The 20,565-nt window shown below is 50.6% G+C and overlaps 1 protein-coding gene across 1 annotated transcript in view; it reads right to left on the reverse strand.

Moving 5' to 3' along the window:
- Positions 1 to 1,289: 1,289 nt before the first annotated feature.
- STX18 (syntaxin 18) overlaps positions 1,290 to 20,565 on the reverse strand; it is a 120,495-nt gene continuing 101,219 nt past the window's right edge. Inside the window, exons 7-11 of the mRNA XM_065877750.1 lie at positions 14,930 to 15,018; positions 6,108 to 6,166; positions 4,560 to 4,629; positions 2,100 to 2,180; positions 1,290 to 1,406 (exon numbers count right to left, since the gene is read on the reverse strand). Coding sequence (XP_065733822.1) covers positions 1,311 to 1,406; positions 2,100 to 2,180; positions 4,560 to 4,629; positions 6,108 to 6,166; positions 14,930 to 15,018 — 395 coding nt within the window. The 3' untranslated portion in view covers positions 1,290 to 1,310. The remainder of the gene's footprint in view (positions 1,407 to 2,099; positions 2,181 to 4,559; positions 4,630 to 6,107; positions 6,167 to 14,929; positions 15,019 to 20,565) is intronic.

The following is a 20,565-nucleotide window of genomic DNA, read 5'->3' on the forward strand; positions in this document are numbered from 1 at the left end:
GACATTTTCTTCCATGTTATTTAAATGTGTTGTTTCTGGTGGACATGTCAAAAGTTTCACTGTTTTTTTAGATCAAAAATAATAAATGACAAATAGTGCAAGATCTGTTGCGAACAAGCATGGTGGTCATGGCCAACTCCATTAATTACTGTTTCCTGAAATGTGCTTCCAAAACATACAGTATATTTTATTACCAAGGGTGTTTGGAAACAACGACCATGACCTCGGGGCCGTGGGTGGGCGTAGAGTCATGGATGTTGTGAAGCTGTGCCGACGCGTAAGAGCAATAACTACGTGCCAGAACTTCTGTGGAGATAGATAGCATCTATCAGCAGATTCCAGCCCCTGTCAACGCAGTGTCAAGGCAACCCTATTTGTATTTTCTAGGAGAGAGACATGTATTTTATTGACTGTAAGCTCATTCACATGTAACTTTTGACATTTTCACTCTGTGCAAATAAAGAACACAGGATCCCCGTGGTGCTCCCCGGACTGTCTGTGCAGAGCCCTCGAACCCACACCCTGGGGGCCCATGCGCACCGGGCGCTTTCTGCACAGATGTGGCCGCAGATGCCTTGTGCCTGAGTACAAGCAGGCGTTCCTGATTCCTGGGGCTCTGGTGGGTGGAGAGGCCCAAGTCCTCCTCTGGACGAAGCTCCGTGGGCCCCAGTGGCCGCAAGTTGGGCCTTCCCCACCCCCTGCCCACCCATCAGGAGAGTGTTGGGGGCAGCAGTTCTGAGGGGAGCCAGGCCCCGTCCCCACACTTCTTCCCAGACAGGAGGCAGGTGGGCACGCACTGACTTTCTAACCTTGGACCCACCAACAATACATTAAATGGCTGTAGTTGTATTCACTAGACTCACAGGGCGAAGGTGCTATCTTTTCTACCGCACGATGAGTCTGTGTATCAGTTGGCTGAGGCAGACAAGAAGCCACAGGAAACAATCCATCATGTGCTGTGAGAAGCTACTGGCCATTGCTCTTCCTGCTGCCACCCAGAGGGAAAGGCTGGCGCCTCCTCCAAGCCTGAGACGTCTGTGGAGCAGGAGGCCCACGTGCCCCGCTCCCTGGGGCGGCCCCAGCAGGTGCAGGAATAATCACCCTCCCGGTTCCTTCCCTCTGGCCGCAGGATTGTGACGCAGACCACGTTTAGTTGTGTTGTTTTCTTTTTCAGCTACTACATGGGCTTAAAACCACAAGTCGGGTGTCCCTTTTGTGAGTACATATCTCCGTGCCCCCTCCCCACCGACGGCTCCAACGCCAGGGACCACGACAGCGCGCCCAGCGCGCCGTCTGCCGGGTGTGGCCGCCTAGCTGTCGTACCAGTCGAGGAAGAGCAGGGAGAAGGAGCACATCACCAGGAAGAAGAGCACCCACACGCGGAAGCCAGCGTTGTTCTTGATGGCCTGGGGGGCGGGGCACGGGGGGTTAGGCTGGAAAGGCTCTCAAGTGCCTCGTGTGTCTGCACGTGCTCTCCCTGCGGGGCTCTGACTGTGTGGACTGCTCAACCCTATGCTTACCTTGCACAGACGCCTTAATCATTAAGCAAAACCAAAAAGTGGGTTTCAAGTCTGTTAGACAAATGGGCTGCATCTCCCTCTCTGGTTAGTCATCACGTGGAGATCATGCACAATTCTCCCAGGAAAAATGGCTCATGTCCACCCCAGGGTTAAACCCACACAGACAGGATGAGAGCGTGTGTCCACTACCCTGACGTGTGTTTCCTAGTAGTGCGATGGCAGTGGTGGTCCAAGATCGGTCCCACGTCAACCCAAACCTGAGGACTGCACTCAGAAAGTAAAGTCCACTCAACAGAGTCTACTGTGGTGGCCCTGTAAACAGCGACCAGGGCTCTGGGTCCTTGGAGGGGTCCCACAAGCCTCTCCTGTGGGGCCCAGCCCGGACTTAGGGAGGGACCCCTGCGCCCCAGCTGGCTCCTCTGCAGGGCAGTGAGTGGGGTCCTGGGCTTGGCAGGGTGGAACGGGCCCATCCAGCGCAGTCCTGAGACCAGCCCTGTGCACGTGGCCCTGACCGGGTGGACACTACTGCCTGGACTCGGCGCCCCTCCAAATCAGACACGGTGCCCCAAGAGTACCCACCTCTCTGATGTCTTCATTGCCCTCCTTGATATTCTCAGTTGCTCCTACTACTAATTGGTGAATACTGTCAATCTCAGCTTCCTGTCGGGGAAGAGAACAGCAGATAAATACAACTGCCACCTCCTTCGCCGAGTGTATGTCACGATAGTAACTAGCTGCCACTTACTAAGTGCTGGGGCTTTACACACCATGAACCCATGGGTCCTCATAGCACCCGACAGGTAGGCAACACTCTCATTTACAAGAGGGAAACAATTAAAGCATAGAGAAACCCAAAGTCACACAGCACCCAAGCTGCAGGACTGGGACTGGACCCGGTGCCTGTGCTCCCTCCACCCCGGCTGGCCGCCTTCCTCCACTCACTGGACGGGAAGAGTTCAATCGCCGAGTGGCCACCACAGGCCAGGGGCTTCAAAGCACATGTGGCTCTAAAACATACGTGCTAGCTTCAAAATGGCACTTTGTATATCACCATTTTCTCTCTCTTAAAAAAAAAAAAAAAAGCTAAAACTTAAAAATCAAAATGGTATGCAGGATGTTTGCAAAAATTTTACTCCAAATACTGGGAAAGCTTAAACATGGGATCCTGGGCTTACACAGGAGTGGGTGGCTAATCACCCACCATTGCACCCCTGCACCAGCTGCGAACCACACTGAGGTCTAAGGAGCAGGCCTATCTCTCCCTCTAGGCGGTGGGGAGGGAATATAGACGAGTGTGGGTTTTAGGGAAACCTGACTGATACAGTACCGCAGAGAGGAAATCGACCTTCAGCCATCCGATTCCCAGCAGTGAATGCCACATAGTCTAAGGACTTGAGGGCCAAGGACTGCTTTGCTCCAAAATCTCGGTTTTTTTTAGAGAATCTCCAAGTGGGAGCTGGCTGACCACGGCCACTGTTCCCATGAGAGGGTGGGTAAGAATCACCTTGCAACATAGATGAGGAAGCCCAGACAGACTCAGCTCTTCTCAGGTCTTAGAAACCCCGAGGGAGCCAGGCAGGGCTCAGCCTGTGCTCTGCAAATCCCTCCCAGGTCGAGGCCCAGAGCCCTGGGGGTGACACAGGGTGGGGCCCTGAGTGGCTCTCTGCCACCTCCTGGGGCACATGTCCAGAACCCCAGGACTGCTGCTTCCTAACCGAGAACCAGCCCCCAACTGAGACTCAAATGTGAAGGGCAATCAGTGCTCCTCAGTGGCTGGGCTGAGTGTAGGAGCAGAAGAAATGGTCGTGCAAAGTAAGGGCTTTTAGTGCACTTGGGCCCCAGGACCTCAGAGTACTTTGCTGCATGTAAGCAGCCCTGCTGTAGTGAAGGCCCCTGGCCCGTGGCTCTGGCCGCGCTGGTGAACAGTGCATTACCCAGGTCTGCCACAGCCGTGCCCACAAACAACGGCTCCTGGTTCCAGGACTGAGAGCCTGAGGGGGCCCGGATCCCATCCGCCACCCCTGAGAGTGACGCAGGTGACCTCAGCCCCGCTTTGCTGAGGGGGAAAGGGCTCACGTCACGTGATGCATGACGGGGAACCGGGTGGGGGCCGTCTGTCTGACTCCACCTGGGCTCTGAGCTCCTCCCGCCACGCCGAGCTGCCTCTAAGGACAAGTGGGTGCTCTGAGGGGGAGACGTCTGACTGAGCTGTTTTCTGTGTCCGGAGGCTGAACTGATGGCCATCAGGCTTCCAAGTGAAGGCTTAGCAGATACATATTAGAATGGTTCCTGCAACACGCTAGTGAAAAGGGCACCTCCTGTGAACCACCTTGTGTACCCAACGTGCAATGATTTGACTGGCTGTGTGGTTTAGGGGGCATCTTGTGAGTGGAGTATCTAGAGCCAAGCAGCCCAGTCTAATAACACAGTGAAGAAAAATAATTTTGTCTTTCAAACTCTTCCAGTCTGTGGATACTAAAAACAACAGGGAGAATTTATCAGGTGTCTGAAAATTTTGCCAGTTAGTGGCTGCTGGAAGAATTTCAGAACTGTAGGCAGGTAGAAATGACATGAAAATCCATGTATGAGGACAGTCACATTTCCTGTGAGGACGGGACACCTGAGGTGGCGGGGACGCGGCATTTGAGAGGGCCAAGTCTGAGCTTGTAACACCGCTGACCGAAAAGCTACTACTCACGCACCGTGCTGGGTGCTTTCCATGGGTTATTCTCGGAGCCTTACGACAACCATGCAAGGGCCACTCTATTTTACAGATGAAAAAACTGTAGTTCAGAGAGGCTCCCCAGCTTCCCAGAGGACATCCAGAACCAAAACCTAGCCGCCTCCCTCCCCCATGTGCTCCGCTGTACAGGGCTGGGGCGTGTGGGGAGCTGCCCCGGACTGCAGAGGCTGCTCCCGGGGAAGGGGAGGCTCCGGGCACACAGCTGCAGAGGCCCAACGACCTCAGAAGAAATGTCCCGAGTTCTTAGTATATCCCCATTTTAAGCTAAATCTTAAAACCACTATATTTTTTCTTACTTGTTGTAAAACCTTCTCTGTGAATATCTCTTGGAGTCTGGAAATTTCAACCACTTTCCCTTCGATTTGCCTTCATAAAAAAAACAGATTACACATTAACTATTAGTACTTGGCGATCTTAACAGCAGTGTCACACATTTCTCAAGAAGTCGTCTCTTCTAAGTGAAGGCACGAGAGAGGGAGGGGACGCCGCGTCAGGCTCAGGGAAGGAGAACACGGGCAGAGGAAGATTCACTCTCCTTACTGGTTCCCCTTTAACATCCCTCAGCTTACTGGGGCATACTGGACTGTTTGGAAACCCACCCCGCCCCCCTGGATAGGCTGGCTCCGGGGCCCAGCCTCCTGAGCCAGTGCCCGGGCCAGGGGCACGCAGCTGCGCCCAGTCACACAAAGTCAAGTCTCCTTTAATGCCGAGCCCCGTCCTAGCAACACAGTGACACATGGGGGGGGATTCAAAAGAAAACGTCAGAATGTGTTGTCACCCAACTTTGTTACCTCTCAGCAGGTTAGGGGCAAGAGTGCATTCACCGCTCAACCCAACTTTGAAAGGAAACCTGATTCTGGCAGAAAACATCGCATGCTGGGATCAGCAACTAAGTGTGCGGGCTTCTCCCCGTTTCATGGGCGGCAAGGGTGGCCCTGGGGTGGGCCGGGAGGGGCACGTCTAGAGGCTGAGCTGACAGCTGCTTTAGCACAGGCAGCGGCTGAGCTCCAGCCCAGGAGGAAGCGGAAATGTTCGATGGGGAGATGATCCCTAGTTGTGTCACTCAGGCCTCGAGTCCCCCTAGACCAGGTGAGGGAAGGAGAGGAGACGGGAGAAGAGTAAGGAGGGGTGAGGGTGGGGAGAGCGCCATCTCTGAGGAAGGACTGGGAGACCCGCCTGTGAAGGCAGAGACAGGGGGAAGAGCCGGGGGCAGCGATCAGAGGGAAACACCTGCACTCAGTCTCCAGGGCTGCGCAAGCGTAACGTCAGGATGCATCTTCTTTTGGGAAGTGACCATGGTGCAACAAGAGTTTCGGCGCATCCTTTCAGAATGCTCCCGGCATTCCCAGGGCAAGAGGCCTGAGTGCTTTCACCGGAGGGCTGGTAACCATACCTGTGTGGGCCACGGCCACGGGCCTTCTGCGTGGCTGATCGCTCTGGTGAGGGAGCAGCCGGACCCCAGTGGAGCCATCCGCAGGGCTTCCCTCTGTGAGCCGTCCCTCACGAGGTCTCCCTTTCATCTTAGAGTAATTAAGTGTAACTAGCCCCCATGTGGCAGTGGTCATTAGGTTTGGTGTCATCTGCCATCATGAGCCGATCCTCCTGGATGGGGCAGCAGCACCTGGGCGCCTCGTAGCAGCCCGTGGGGTTATCTCACAGGCCCACAAGTCGAGGGGAGTCAGTGAATTCAGGCAGTTTCCTTGACCCCCTAAATGGCGGGAGGGGTGCTACATTTGGCCCAAGGGCCACATGTGGATGCCTGGGCACCAGAGTAAATTAAAGTTCCTAGTTTTGGGGAAAGTTGTAAACTAGGCCATCGGCTCACAAAGGAACCACACACATACCTCACTTCGTCAAACAGGCTGTTCATTTCACCAATCAGGCGCTGATTTTCTTGTTCGAACTGTAAGGAAACAAACACGTTAAGGATGAGGACAAACTGACTAGAGTCTCAGAGCACCACAGCCAAAGGCAAGTGTCGAGCAAGGCGTGCCTGTGCAGAAACCTTTGATCCGCCCTCTAAGAATCACTGTGGAGCCCCTCTTTCCAGCATGGATCGTGGCAGCATTGCTGGAAGACCCTGAGTGTTCCTGTGAGGATAGCCAGGCCGTAGGAAGAAAATGAAACCCCGCAGTGCAGCGGGGCTGCCTGTGGCTGGACTTTCCATCTCACTCATTTGAACCGCAAGCATGCAAGCCGACTCTGATTGGGAGCGTGGAGGCCTGTGGGTCAGCCCCGTTAGGCTGGCCGCCCTGCTCTCCCTCTGGGCCCTCACGACCTACTGATACCATCCTCTTTAAATGGAGTGGTGAGGCTGTGCGGCCGTGCTGAATCAGGGTAGTGGCAGGACCGCGCTGGGACTCAGTCTGATCGCAGAACCTGGCCTTGGCCAGTCACCACAACAGGGACACAGGCCCGGGAGCTGGAGAAGCTGCATTCCCGGTGCTTGGGATGGCACCAGGCTTTGGGGCTTAGTCTGGGTAAGTATACCACCCCAGCACCCGGGGAGTTCATCAGAGCTGAGCTAACTCTGCAGGGTGGACAGCTGCTCTCCCAGCCATCCTGCCAGCTCGATACTGGTCAAACGCGAGGACGGCGCGCATCTGAAGCGCCGCCATGGCGTGGGACCAGGAGGAGCTTGTCGTCCACGATGATGACTCAGGCCTCACGCGTCCACTCCTCCGTCTCTTCCCCGACGGGTCCCACGTGTTTCCAGCTCACGTGCCACCTTCTCCATGATACTGTCCTGGGCCTTGGAGCTCAAGGTTATTTCTCATTTTTCTAACCGTGGCCTGGTATCTTCTCAAAATCCCTTAGAATATTAGCCATTTTCTGCCTTGTACCGAGTTGTGTGTTTCTCAAACTGTCTGCACGACTATGAGCCGCTCAGGTGGGAAACGTATTGGACCCACACACATTGGAAAAGGCCGCTGTCCACACACAGGGGCTTGGTCCACCAGGGAGGGGGGCTGTGCTCTCACCTCCGCACCTGCCCGCGCAGCAACCTTGTTACAGCCGCCGGCCCCTCCGCACCCCTTACCTCCGCCTTGCTCACTCCCGCACCCCGTCACTCAGGGAGGCTTCCTCTAGCGGGGCCTCCTCAACGTCAAGTCCTTTTCCTCTCCCTCCAGCCCCTCTGCGAGGCTCTCGGCTGGCAACCTCCCTTCCTACTCTGCCAGTTTTACTTGGCACACTTGCCGTATTCGTTCCTTCCCTGCTATCTAAGTTCTGCCCTCATCTCTCATAGTCTTCAGTCTGCCCTCCATCCCGTCAGTCACATGCCGGCCCTGCCCCTGCACCCTGCAGATCAGGTCTGACGCCAGGTGCACGAGCTGGCTACGCCCCAGGCCTCTCCAAGGGCATCTCCTGCCATCCCCTGCCTCATCTCTGCACAGGCTAGCCCTCAGCCTAAGGTGGATTCATCCTCTGGCTGGGGAACTCCAGCTGGTCCCTAGAAACCCAGCATAGGCACCTTCTTAGTCATCAGACGCAGCAGGGCAGGTTTCATCATGTTCCACCATCCCCCTCTCTTTAAAGCTTCTCTGCTCTCGCTTCCATCACTGCACTCCCACGCTCGTTTGGGGTCTGGCTCCCCTCCTGGGTGGGGTGGTCTTTCTCCTCTGGACCTCGAGCCCAGCACAAGGGCCCGAAACACGACAGGGCGTGGGTTCCCAGCACCAGCCGCTCATCAAAGCACAGAGGCCTCTACTCCACCCCAGGCCACCTCAGAGGCCGGGGTTGGCGAGGCTCCAGGAGGCCGGAGCGGTGGGGAGCCTCCTGCAGGGCCGGGGCAACTGGCAGGCTGCCTTGCTGGCCGCTGCCAGGGCACTGCCACGGCCCTTCTAATTATGTGTCAAAAAAGCTATTTAAGGGAATAAAAGCGTCACTTTTGAGTCTGAAAGAATCAGCTCTGTTAACTGTCAACAGTTACTTAAGAGTCTGATATATACGAAAAAATACAATTACTTCAGCATGTGGGTGCTAATTTGACTAATTCTCTCAGGTACTTTACTCAGGTTTTGCGGGGGGAGGGGGGGGGTGTTGGCAGGGGGCATTTTCTCTGAATTTTTCTAACAATAATATGGCCCTACCCTTTTAAATCTACAGCCCTTTCATGCTTTTAAACCGTTCCTAAACAAAATTAACTAGGGGTTTGAGGTGGTGTATTACTGGAAATGGTCCTTGGGAACAAAGCTTTCTGTTTGTTTCCTCCCCAATTTAAGGGCACCTGGCTTTCTTTTAAGCCTCTTGGTAATTGTTACTTTTTTTCTTTTGGTTGGTAATTGCTACTTCTGAAGGGCTCCTGTTAGCAGGGTCAGGAGTGGGATCAGATTCTGGCTCTGACTTCCTTCCAACCCATGGGTTCTTGATGCCACCGGAGAAACTCCCCATTCCTGGAGGAAGTGAGAGAAACAAATGCCTCAAGGGATCAAGCAGTGGTAAGGGCTGAGGAGAGAGGTTTGCCAGACCACATCCATGGAGAACAGCCTCCATTCAGGGGTTGGGAGTAACAATGAAACCGCATTTAAAAACCCAACAAAACCTGTTTCCCACAGGGAGCCATTTAACGAGATCTGGCCATGCTCTGGTAGGTTAGGCGGCGGCCAGGATGCTGACCGCATTCACTCGCACAGGCTGCAGGGAGGTTTCCGAGACTGTCTGGGCAGCAAACCTGTACACCTCACCTCTCATCCTCTGAGTAAGGCAGGGAGCCACCAAATGCCAGCCTGCGGGGGGAGGTAGGGGATATGCCAGGGGCTTTGATGGCCCAGTTCCCGTGGCCTCACGGGAACTTCCTGGGTGACCCTGCCCCAGTCACTGGCCTTCTGTGTGGCCTGTCAGTTTCTCTTTGTGAACAGATGTAGTTGGTTATTCTTATCCTTTCCTGCCTGATCCTGAGGGTGGGGAGGGACAGCTCCTTTATCTTCTAAGCTGTATGCCCTTGGGCAGGTAACTTAACCTCTCTGTGTCTCTGCCTCCATCACTAAACTGGGGATAATTGTAGTACTCAGTAGGGTCCTTAGGAGGAAGATACGTGCTAATCCGTGGAAGCTGCTTACCAACTTCACCTCCACAGACGTTAACTACTGTTATTTAATCTCTTCAGGAGTAGATCCTGGATATGCAAAATGAGTCATTAAATGCTTTGATGGCCCCTTCCCCCTCCCTGGTTTCAAATTCTAGAGGGCCACTACTGGTCTCCTACCCTCTCAGGCCTGAGAAGCACAGGCACACAGAGCTCCCTGGGGCTCACTGGCAGCCCGCACGGGCAGGGGCTTCCCAAGGTGCTGAATGCAGCCTCGGCTCCACGATCAGCACCAAGGGCAGGGGGACCTACAGGCCCTGCGACGACACACCTGCCATGTCCTCCATCTCCATGAGTCCCAGGAAAGGGAGATGAGAGGTCCGGATGATGGAGGAGGAGCATGGCGGCAGCCAGCCTGTCCTTCTGCGCCACTGCACTCTACACTGCTTAGGTCTCACAGCAACACACAGCGCTTTCCCTCAGCGCAGACCCCCAACAGCAGTGGTGGGCATCATGGTTAAGAGTCTAGGACTTGGGGGCCCAGCAACAGTCCCTACCACATGGGGCAGCATAAATTAATAAATGCTCAAGCGCTCATACGGTACCGGGCTGAGACGGTTACATGCACGTCAGGCAGTATCATTTAACTGCTTTATTCCATTCGGAAGTAAGTCAGACTTTCAAGTAGGGCCCCCCAAAAGGGCTGATAATCTGGTTTAAAGGATACAGATCCACATTGTGAATACATTGTCACAGAAATCCTTTTTTAATCTAATCCTCTTTACTGTAGTTTTAAAAAGAAAATCATTCCTACCAAGGCCTTTGAGCGTCAGATGAGACCAGGAGAAGGATGTGCATTGCAAAGACCTACGAGCAGTTCACTGAAGCAACACTGTGAACCCACAGGGGGCTTGGCCTAGAAGGCAGTCTGCCCCTTGGCTCAGGAGACCACCGCCCAGGCCCACTCTGGGCTCTTCTAGCTGTGCTTTATCTGTGCCAAACACCTTCACACTTGTGGCTCTGGGACCCTCACCGTGACCCCCACCTGTGCCCCTGTGAACCTCCCCAGGGTCTGTGCCCCAGCATTCACCTGTGTGGCGCTCAAATTCCATCAACAATTCTCCTGTTCTCAATGTGTAAGCCAAGCTTGGCCATAGACCACAAGCCCTGCCAGCCAGCCCCCTGGTGCTTCCAAGGGCCCACCTCCGGGGACAGGGGCTAGGGACACCTTTCATGTGATCTGAAGAACAGAAGTCACATTCATGTCTTTAAAAATTATTCCAAGAAATACATCACTAAGTGCAGTGGTTTCACTGGAGGCAAGTAAAATGAATGTGGGCTTAGAAAGGAGGCATTTTCTCTGGGTAGCATCAGAAAACAATTTGGTTCCGCTCAGCCTGACCACAAAACATCTGCTTATATTAACTCAAAGGCATTAACATCCCTGCATCATGAGTGATGCATGGAAACGTATCGTGCGAGTCATACAATGCTCCGCAGCCATTCTGGAATGAGTAACAACAGCTCCTATGGGTGAAATAATGAATTAAACTGCTATTATAGGGCTTAATTCATTATTTTACCCCGAGGAACAGTGATTATGACTTATGACCACAATTTGCTGTAACACTTTCCAATTTCAAACCAATAGTATGGCATTTCTTTCTCTTCATTTTCAGGGTTGAGCCTTTTAAATAAGGTTCGGGTCAGTCAGACTGTAAGACATGGTACTTAGCTATGAGCCCCAGTTAAGAAAGAAGTGAACTGAACATTAAACAGCTTGTCATAAAAGTACTGAACAGTACAGCCTTCTGCCCCATCCTCTTGCAATTACGCGATAAAAATTAGGGAGGTCCTGCTGGTTCTGATTGCTTAGGTCACTGATATCATGACGCCGAAATAACTAGCATTATTGGGAATGATCCCTGGCATGTTTCTGGACAATGTTTCATTCATTTGGACACTGCTTGGACAAAGCATGGTGCACCAACCATCATTATGGAAAGACGAGCCTTATGATATGAACATGTGTTTCTCATACGCAACAGCTACATACATCACACTCGGAACATGCGCAGGGAACCCAGAACCACATGGGGCCAGCAACGATCTCTCACTGTTTGTGAGGGAACATTCTCTGAGCAGCTGCTACGTGCCCTGCACTTCCCTGGGCACTCATACATACATGACTGTATTCCTGACAATCCTGTCAACTTACCAAGATGAAGTTCAGTGAGGCTTATTTTCTTGCCCCCAAATCACACAGGCAGTAAATGACATAAAGAGGGTTAAAAACCAACTCTGTCAAGTCCCAAAGCCCTTAACTGGGGCCATCTCTCACTGGGGCCAAGCATCAGCTGGTCACAGATATCCTTGCTGCCAGCCTTCCACGGGTCCAGCCCCCGTGCATCCTGCAGCTTCCAAGCACCCGTCTGTGCAGGTTAACAAGCTGCTGCTGCTCACCACTGCCTGCGGGGAAGGCAAGTCCTCTGGCAAACGACTGACTGCCATTCTTCTAGCTACTTCCTTTATGAAGCGGTGCAGTGTATTTTTTAAAAAGCCCTAAATGGAAGCTAAGTTCTGCCTAAATACAAATGTATTCTCTCTTAATGAAGGGATAGTACTATACATATTTTTATCTCTAGCAAAGATAGGTGGTCATGTTACATGATACGGGGAAACGTGACACCATTTTCAATAGTAAAGTTATTTTGTGTAAGCTGAAGGAAAACTATGAGCTTTTAAGAAACTCTGGCCATCATTTGGCTATCAGGGAGCGTGATCAAATTGTCCCCCTGGGCCTTCCCTCCAGCGTTGTGTCCCAGGGTGATGTGCTGTGCCTTTCTCTCCCCTGTATGCACTGTTTCAAACACCAGCCCTCAGGTGTATCCCACAGTCACGTCTCCAGCCCAAGCCCCAAGCCCGGGATCCCAGCGCCCACCAGACACCTCCTGTCCGTGACCAGGTCCTCATTTCCTGACTGCCGGCATCCTGCTTCCCCAGGTCACAAAGCTCCAGGCTCTTTCTCCTGCCTCACTCTCTTCACACGCCCTGCTGCCCTCCAGTGGATCACCAGGTCCAGTCCACTTCCCGCAGCAGCTCTCTCATCTCCGCTCTCACTTCCACTCCCTGGCCATCGTCTTCAGCCTCTCTCTACTTGACTGGGCAGCCACAGCTACTGCCTGGAGTCTACACTGCCGCAGTCTACACTGCGAGGCCTCCGGGTCACGTGCCTGCTGGTCTGGGGGGCACTGAGCATGTACTCCAAGTCAGAGGTGTGGAAGGAAGGCAGGGGCCTGGCAGGCCACTTTAAGGTGTTTGAGTTACTTCCTTAGCTCAGAATTATTTTTATCTATCAGGGGCACAGATAGCTCTGCTTCTTGTTCTAAAGAAAGTCCCACAGCCTCTGAGGGAGGCAAGTCCCATAGCAAGTCCCAGGAAAGTCATGGCTAATGGTGTCATCACTGGAATCAGTGTCACGCTTCTAAGGTGATGATCTTAAAGGGGAAACTGCTCATCTGGGTGAATGAATGTTTGTGAAACAGTCCTGAGTATAACATATGTATGAAGACTCCATGGAGCGGCAGCTGCCACCCCGCATGGCCCTTTGATCCTGCCGTGAGGGCAGCACACGCACCACAGCCCTTCCCCACACACGTGAGCACTGCCCAGGCCCCCCCGACCCTCTGCAGCCCAGGGCTGCCCTGCCTCTGTGCACACCTGCCACTCTGAAGGGGAAAGGCTGGGGGAACTCAGTTATGAGTGCCTTCCGTATGCCTGGCACCATCTTGGGTCAACTCACTCAGTCATTAGCCCACCGTGAGGGGCCACCCGTGTTTCAATCCCACAGTCAGGCGCGGGGAAGCAACAGGAAGCCTCGAGAGCAAGAGGATTCCGAGCCAGCTTTATGCTCTCGGCAGCCAACGCTCAAGAGAGCAGACCTGGCCCCCTTGCTGGGGCTGGTGAGCCTCTGTCAGGCCGCCCAGGTCAGTCTGCCAGTGCTCCTATGCAGGCTACACCCACCTAGACCACCAGATCCCAGCGGGCACTCACATGAGCTGTGACGCGGGAAGCAAGCTCAGGGTTTGGAGCCAGGGCTCGGGGCACGGAGCATGGCTCAGGTGCTCGGCTCTGTGACCTTGCACGGGCTTTGGAAGTTTGTGCCACATTTTCGTCAACTATACAAGAGAGATAATTCCTACTTCACTAGACTGTTACGAGATTAAACAAACAAGGCCTGGTGCATAGAAGGTGTTCATAAATATAAATAATAATAATAACTTAGATAGAATATTCTAGTAGTTCTTACTGATGATCCTGCTTTACCATTTAAAACAACCTACAGTTTTTATATTATATTCATCCAAGTCACTCATCCATTCAACAAACAGTTCCCACCCCTGCTCTAGGCTCTGGGAACACAGCAGTGAAGGCAGACAGATTTCCACTCTCGGGGCACTTGTATTCTAGTGGAGGGATGAGGGCAGGATGTGGGCACACAGACATAGTGGCTGGGGCCACTTCAGGCCAGGTGGTCGGGGAAGGACTCTCTGAGGACATAACATCTGAGCCTGTAGGACAGGAAGACAAGAGTGAAGAGCTTGGTGACACGAATGCCTCTGTGTGAGGTCTGGGAGGAGATGGGTGCCTCTCTCACTCGACAGCCATGGCTCGAAGCTCTACCTCTTATCTTCTTCAGGAGACATCAGGAGACCGCTGACTCAACCAAGTAAGTGGCTCACTTACTTGCGGCCACTCAAGTAAGTGGCTCAACCACTCAACCACTTACTAATGAGGGGCCCTTGGACAAGAGAGCCGACTGCTTTTTGCCAAAGTTACAAGAAGACAGTAATGTCCCAACACCTCTTAGTGTGATTACTGAGACTATCACAGATAAAACCAGTACTAAAAAGCTCTGTCCACCGTAAACAGCTGCAAATTAAGATGTCATTTGCCAGGCACAGCCACTGGAGGGGGACTATGTGGGAACCAGCTTCTCAGCTCTTTGGGCAAGGCCAGCATCCCACCAGGGCAGCTCTAGGACACATCTGTTCCCAACCCCAGGTACATGTACTCCATGTGGCTCTGTCACACCGATGTCCAGACAGCTGTGCATAGACCCAGCTGTAAACGAACAGGTAGGGGCTCTGGCCAAATCTGTCCCTTTTCTTTTGAAACTCACCCAGAGATAATAAACTACAACTGGCAACTAGGGGACAGGTAAATAAAAGGAAGTGATATTCGCAGTTAAGGTGTTACTCTTTCATTCTTCAGCCATTACTTATGCTTTCCTCACATCACCATGCACCAGTAATTCAAACAATTAAAAAGCACCATAGCAGCGATTATAAAAGACCCATTTAGAACAGAAGACTATTTTACTGCCACTGAAAAGACATCTAATATTAATAAAATTATTCCAAGGCAATTTCTTCTTTAAGCTACTGCGAATTTTAAACATAAGAAAAGCATACTAAGAATCTGGAAATCAAGTGGAAAATTGATCTAAAATATTTATTTATAATTTTTAAAACTCAGTATAAAAATTAGGGCAAGGGCATTTAGGATGACCTCCTACTCAATGAAATATTCTTACTAAAAGTAGTTAAAAATACATGATTAGGCAGAGAATAGCATTACCATTTGTATTTCTTCTGGGGATAATTCATCTTCACCTTTCCCATCTCCCCAGGTTCCCAATTCAGGTTGTGCTTCGGCCGGAATCTTTTCTGTTAAAAAAAAAAAAAATTTGAAAGTAGGCAGAAGGCAAAATATTCACTTTAGAATAGGTTGTCTTAGGATGCAGGCATATTTAAAAACATGAGATGGAAGGAAATCATAGAGCTTCGTCCACATTCGACTGTTGGTTAATATTCAAGCACTGCAGCATGACTCTTTACAATGTAAAGATCTGTGTGTGTGTGTGTGTGTGTGTGTGTGTGTGTGTGTGTGTGTGTGTGTATGGATAGAGGGGACCCATGCACAGTTTCAGTATTGCCCTGATCTCAGTAATGGTCGCAAACCAAATGGACATTCTTCAGGACCAGTTTTCAAGTGGACTTGACTTCAAAACACATACTCGTATGCTTATACCCCTCCCTCTACTTTTTAAAGACTGCAAAATGTATGGGTAATTTCATTAAAAAAAATATATATATACATATATAAAAAATAGAGGAAATGACATACCACGCCAATCCCATTCCCCTCCCAGAAGTAACCACTGTTTGTCAGTGCTTTGATGGAGTCTCGCAGGCTCTATCCAGCACACTCACACACACACATACACACACAGATATGCGATTCCCTGCCTCCTCCGCAGCCTAGAGATAATTTATAGTTCTGTGTGTGTGGCAGTGTGCTTTTCACAAAGATATCAGTGGTAACACATTGTTCTAAAACTTGCTTTTTATAACTTAACAATGCACCTGGGTGATTACCCAATGTCATTCCACATATATCTACCTTGTTCTTTTTTTTTTTTTGCGGTACGCGGGCCTCTCACTGTTGTGGCCTCTCCCGTTGCGGAGTACAGGCTCCGGACGTGCAGGCTCAGCAGCCATGGCTCACGGGCCCAGCCGCTCCGCGGCATGTGGGATCCTCCCGGACCGGGTCACGAACCCGCGTCCCTGCATCGGCAGGCGGACTCCCAACCACTGCGCCCCCAGGGAGGCCCTGCCTTGCTCTTTTAATTGCCGCGTGACATCCCACCGTGAGGAATTTTCTGTGTAACCATAACTCCACTGATAAACCTTTGGTTACTTTGGGTTTTCTGCTGGTACAATGGTACGTGTGCCAGTCCATGCTTTGGTGCATTTTGATGTACTCCAGGACGGGAACCTGGGCATGGGCTGCTGACTGGCGGTAATTTTACTTTTAATCTAGAGAACACTTTGACCGGGATCACATAAACATGGGCCAGCTCTCTGACAGAGCAGAACAACAGCACAGCTCCCAGAAGGGGCTGCCCCACCCAGGACCCTGATAGAGAGGCCTATGCGGCTCATCCAGGGGTGGGCTGGGAGCAAGGTTGGGGGGGGGAGGCGGAGCGTCACTCCTGGGCGGAGGCTGTAATGGGGTCTCTTTTTGGATAGGTGACTTTGTGTCAGGTGTCTCAGCAGTGCCTCTGGGCTTGTCAGTGGGTTGCCAAGTACTTAAAGGCAAATACTGCTTCTTTTTCTTTTCTTCCCCAATCTCAGTAAATTTCCATTGGCTGCTCTCAGCCCCATGAGATGGGCAAAAGTCCAGAGTTTTTGCTTTGAGACTGATAAGGGAAAAGAACATAATGATAGCACCAATTTAGAGAAAGAAGATTAGGCAGACCTATGTACAAGGTATGGTTATTATTCTGGATATGTCATCACAAAAAAACTCCATGTCATCTGCGACCTTGTGCAAGTTTTAAAAAATTGGCTGTTTTTGCCAGAACTGTCATCATATTTATAAAAGACACATGTATAACTTAGATATAATATAGGACCTATAAATATAATACATAATTTTTATATTAAAGATATTTATAAAAGGTTGAAAACCTCTTTAGAAGCTGAGGAGGTGTTTTTCTGAGACCACATTCTTCAGGTGGAACATCTGTACTTTTCACTCATCCCACCCCCACCCCTAGAGCCCTCTATCTCCTACCTGACCTCATTATTGTATCCATCTCAAGCTTTTTTACCTTTATGTGTTTTAAGGATAAGAACATCAAATTTAGAAACACAGAAACATATTCACATCAGAACGAAGCATAAATCAGCTCTGAGCTGGAATGGAAAGTTTGTTAAGAGCCTCTGCAGCTACCTGGAGCCACCCTGACCTGCAGCTGTAAGAATCAGCCTGAAGCACGGCACACCCCATGCGAGTGCTCTGCCCAGACCTCCATGCACCCCGATGCCAAGGCACTCAAGTCCAGACTCCTTGGTCCAGTACTCAAGGCCCTCCGTATGGTTTGGCCCCATCCACCTTTCCCACCTTAAGGCCCACTCCTCCTCCCCTTTCTATGAGTTTTGCTGACCCAGAAGTGGTTTCTTTACTGACTACATTCCATACCTCTCCCACGCTTTCCGGCCTCTGAGTATTTACTCATGCTGTTTCCTCTGCCTAGAACATTCTAAGCTTCCCCTTTTTCAGGTTCAGACTCAGTTCTCCGGACCACCTCCTCCTGAAGTTCCCTGGCCCTCTGAGTGGACTACGCCTTTCCCACCTGTGCCCTCTTTTTTGGCACTACTCACTTTCTCAGGGGCTGGAATCTGAGCTTCCCTGTCAACTGAGGGCAGGACCCGTGACTGACTGGAGAAGAAGGGCAAGAAGTATTCACAAATAACCGTACCCATCTTAGTGGAAACCAATGTCAGGAAACAAATTATAAATGGGTCCACAAAGATCTCATCCTGGCTGCGTAAGAATATGGAAGGAAAAAAACCTGAACCTCAGACATGCACAGAAGGGCAGCTGTGCCCACAGAAGTGCTTTATTGTGCTGCTCAAATCAAAAAGTAACAAGACTAGTGCCTTTTTTAAGAAACAGGAGTATGACAAGCAAGAAACCACCCTCTGCCTAGACATGTACCGCCTAGTCCTACACTAAAGTATTTTTTCTAAGTTACATCTCATGTTTCAAAAGCAAAATGAAAAACCTGAAAAGATAAGCAAAAAGACACCACATAGCCCAGATTTTAAAAATCCTTCTGCTAACTGTAGATAACCTTAGCAAAATTCCCATGGACAGGAAAAAGCTGTCATCCAATGGCACAGAGAAAAGGGCAGATATACGACCCCTAAGAGGAACCAGCTGGGTGTGGGGGACGAGATTTACCTGCTAGCATCGAGGTGGGGACGGAGATGAAATGGCAAAGGCCCTGGAAAACTGGCAGCACCACGGAGGTCTATGCAGGCTTCTCCCCTCCCCACACATTCCCCTTAGGTGACGCATCCAGGCCCACGGCTCTGTACGCCTATGTCCTATGACTCCCAAAGACCTTCAGCCCTGAGTTCTTCCCTGATCTCTAGGCTCACTCCAACGGATTCACAATTTCCACCTGAAAATCCAATAGGCATCTCAGACCTCACACGTGTAGCCAGAATATGATTCTGCTCCCTCTCACTCCTCCCGGCCTCACTGCCGATCCTCGCACCTTCCTCATCTTGGTTGGTCCAGCCCAAACCTAGAAGTTGCCCTTGATGGCTCTCTTTCCCTCACCTCTCACGTCCTACCTACTGGCTAACCTTCAGTTCCCAAGTGTGAGCAGAGTTTGAGCCCTTGTCTCTGTGGCCATCTCCACCACCACGTCCCTCAGGTGACACCTCATCCCACTGGCGTGTGGCCTCCTGCAATAGATTCCCAACAAGGCCACTTGGTTCCTCTTTTTCTCACTCCACTCCAGCTCCACACGGTAGTCAGGGAGGTTTTAAATGTGACCCGGGCCTTGTCACGTTCAGCTTAACAACCTCCAGGGCTCCTCACTACACACAGACTCAGAGCTGAACCCTTCCCACGGCCTGTAGGGCCCTGTGTGATCAGGCCTCTGCCTCCGTCTCTCACCCCTTCTTGTACCATTCTCACTGGTGCCTCCCTCTTGTGTGTGTGCGTGTACGTGTGTGTGCATGCGTGTGGAAATATGCCAGCTCATTTCTCCCTCCTTGATCTTTTCACTGGCTGGTCCCTCTGCCTGGAGAACTTTTACCTGCAGGAGGGTTCTGATTTCTCCACATCCTGCAAACGCACTTATCGTCTGCCTTTTTCATTCTAGCCATCCTGGTAGGTGTGAAGTGGAATCTCATTGTGCTTTGGATTTGCATTTCCCTGATTACTAATGATGTCGTGCATCTTTTCGTGTGCTTTTTGGCCATTTGTATTTCTTCTTCGCAGAGATTTCTATTCAGACCCTTTGCCCATTTTAAAATTGGGTTATCATTTTCTTATTGACTTGTAAAAGTTCTTTCCATGTTCTAGATATAGACCCCTTATCAGATATATGATTTTCAAATATTTTCTCCTATTCTGTGGGCTTTTTTCACTTTCTTTTTTTTTAACCTTTAAAGCACAAAAGCTTTTAATTTTGGTGAAGCCCAGTTTATCTAATTTTTCCTTTTGTTTCTTGTTTTGGTGTCATATCCTTGTTAATCTTTTGTCAAATCTGAGGTCAGGAAGATTTAGCCCTATGCTTTCTTTTTTTAAAAATTTATTTATGGCTGTATTGGGTCTTCGTTTCCATGCATGGGCTTTCTCTAGTTGTGGCAAGCTGGGGCCACTCTTCATCGCGGTGCGCGGGCCTCTCACTATCGCGGCCTCTCGTTGCGGAGCACAGGCTCCAGACGCGCAGGCTCAGTAATTGTGGCTCACGGGCCCAGTTGCTCCGTGGCATGTGGGATCTTCCCAGACCAGAGCTCGAACCCGTGTCCCCTGCATTGGCAGGCAGATTCTCAACCACTGCGCCACCAGGGAAGCCCCAGCCCTATGCTTTCTTATAAGAGTTTTAGGGTTTTAGCTCTGTGTAGGCGTTTGGTCTATTTGAGTTACTTTTTTATAAATGGTGTGAGTTAAGTGTCAAACTTTGTTCTTTTGCATGTGGATATCCAATTTTCCCAGCACCATTTGTTGAAGAGACCTTTCTTGCCCCCTTGAATGATCTTGGTCCCCTTGTTGGAACTCAGTTGACCAGAGCCACACGGTTTTAATTCTGGATTCTCAATTCTGTCCCATTGGTCCATATGTCCGTCCTTGTGCCAGTACCACACTGTCTTGATTACTGTTGCTTTGTAGTAAGTTTCGAAATTGGGAAGTGTGAGTCTTCCTACTTTGTTCTTTTCCAAGACTGTTTTGGTTATCCTGAGTTCCCTGCACTTCCTCATGGATTTTAGAATCAACTTGTCAATTTTCACAAAGAAATCAGCTGGGATTCTGAAGAGGAATGCATTGAAACTGTAGATCATTTTGGGGTGTACTGCCATCTTAACAACACTAACTCTTCTGATTCATGATCTTGGGATATTTTTCAATTTATTTGGATCATTTTAAATTTCTTTCAACAATGACTTGCAGCCTTCAAAGTATGTTTTATATTTTTGTTGAATTTATTCTTTTTGATGCTATCATAAAGGAATTGTTGCTTTTTAAATTCTATTTTTGGGTTATTCATTGAAAGTATACAGAAATGAAATCTCTGTATAATGGTTTTGTATCCTGCAACCTTGCTGAACTCATTTACTACTTTTCTTTTATTGGTGGATTCCTTAAAATTTTCTGTACACAATACCAGGCAGTTTGTAAATAGAAAA

Source organism: Phocoena phocoena, chromosome 5 (assembly GCF_963924675.1).
Source record: "Phocoena phocoena chromosome 5, mPhoPho1.1, whole genome shotgun sequence".
In the NCBI taxonomy this organism is placed as follows: Eukaryota; Metazoa; Chordata; class Mammalia; order Artiodactyla; family Phocoenidae; genus Phocoena; species Phocoena phocoena.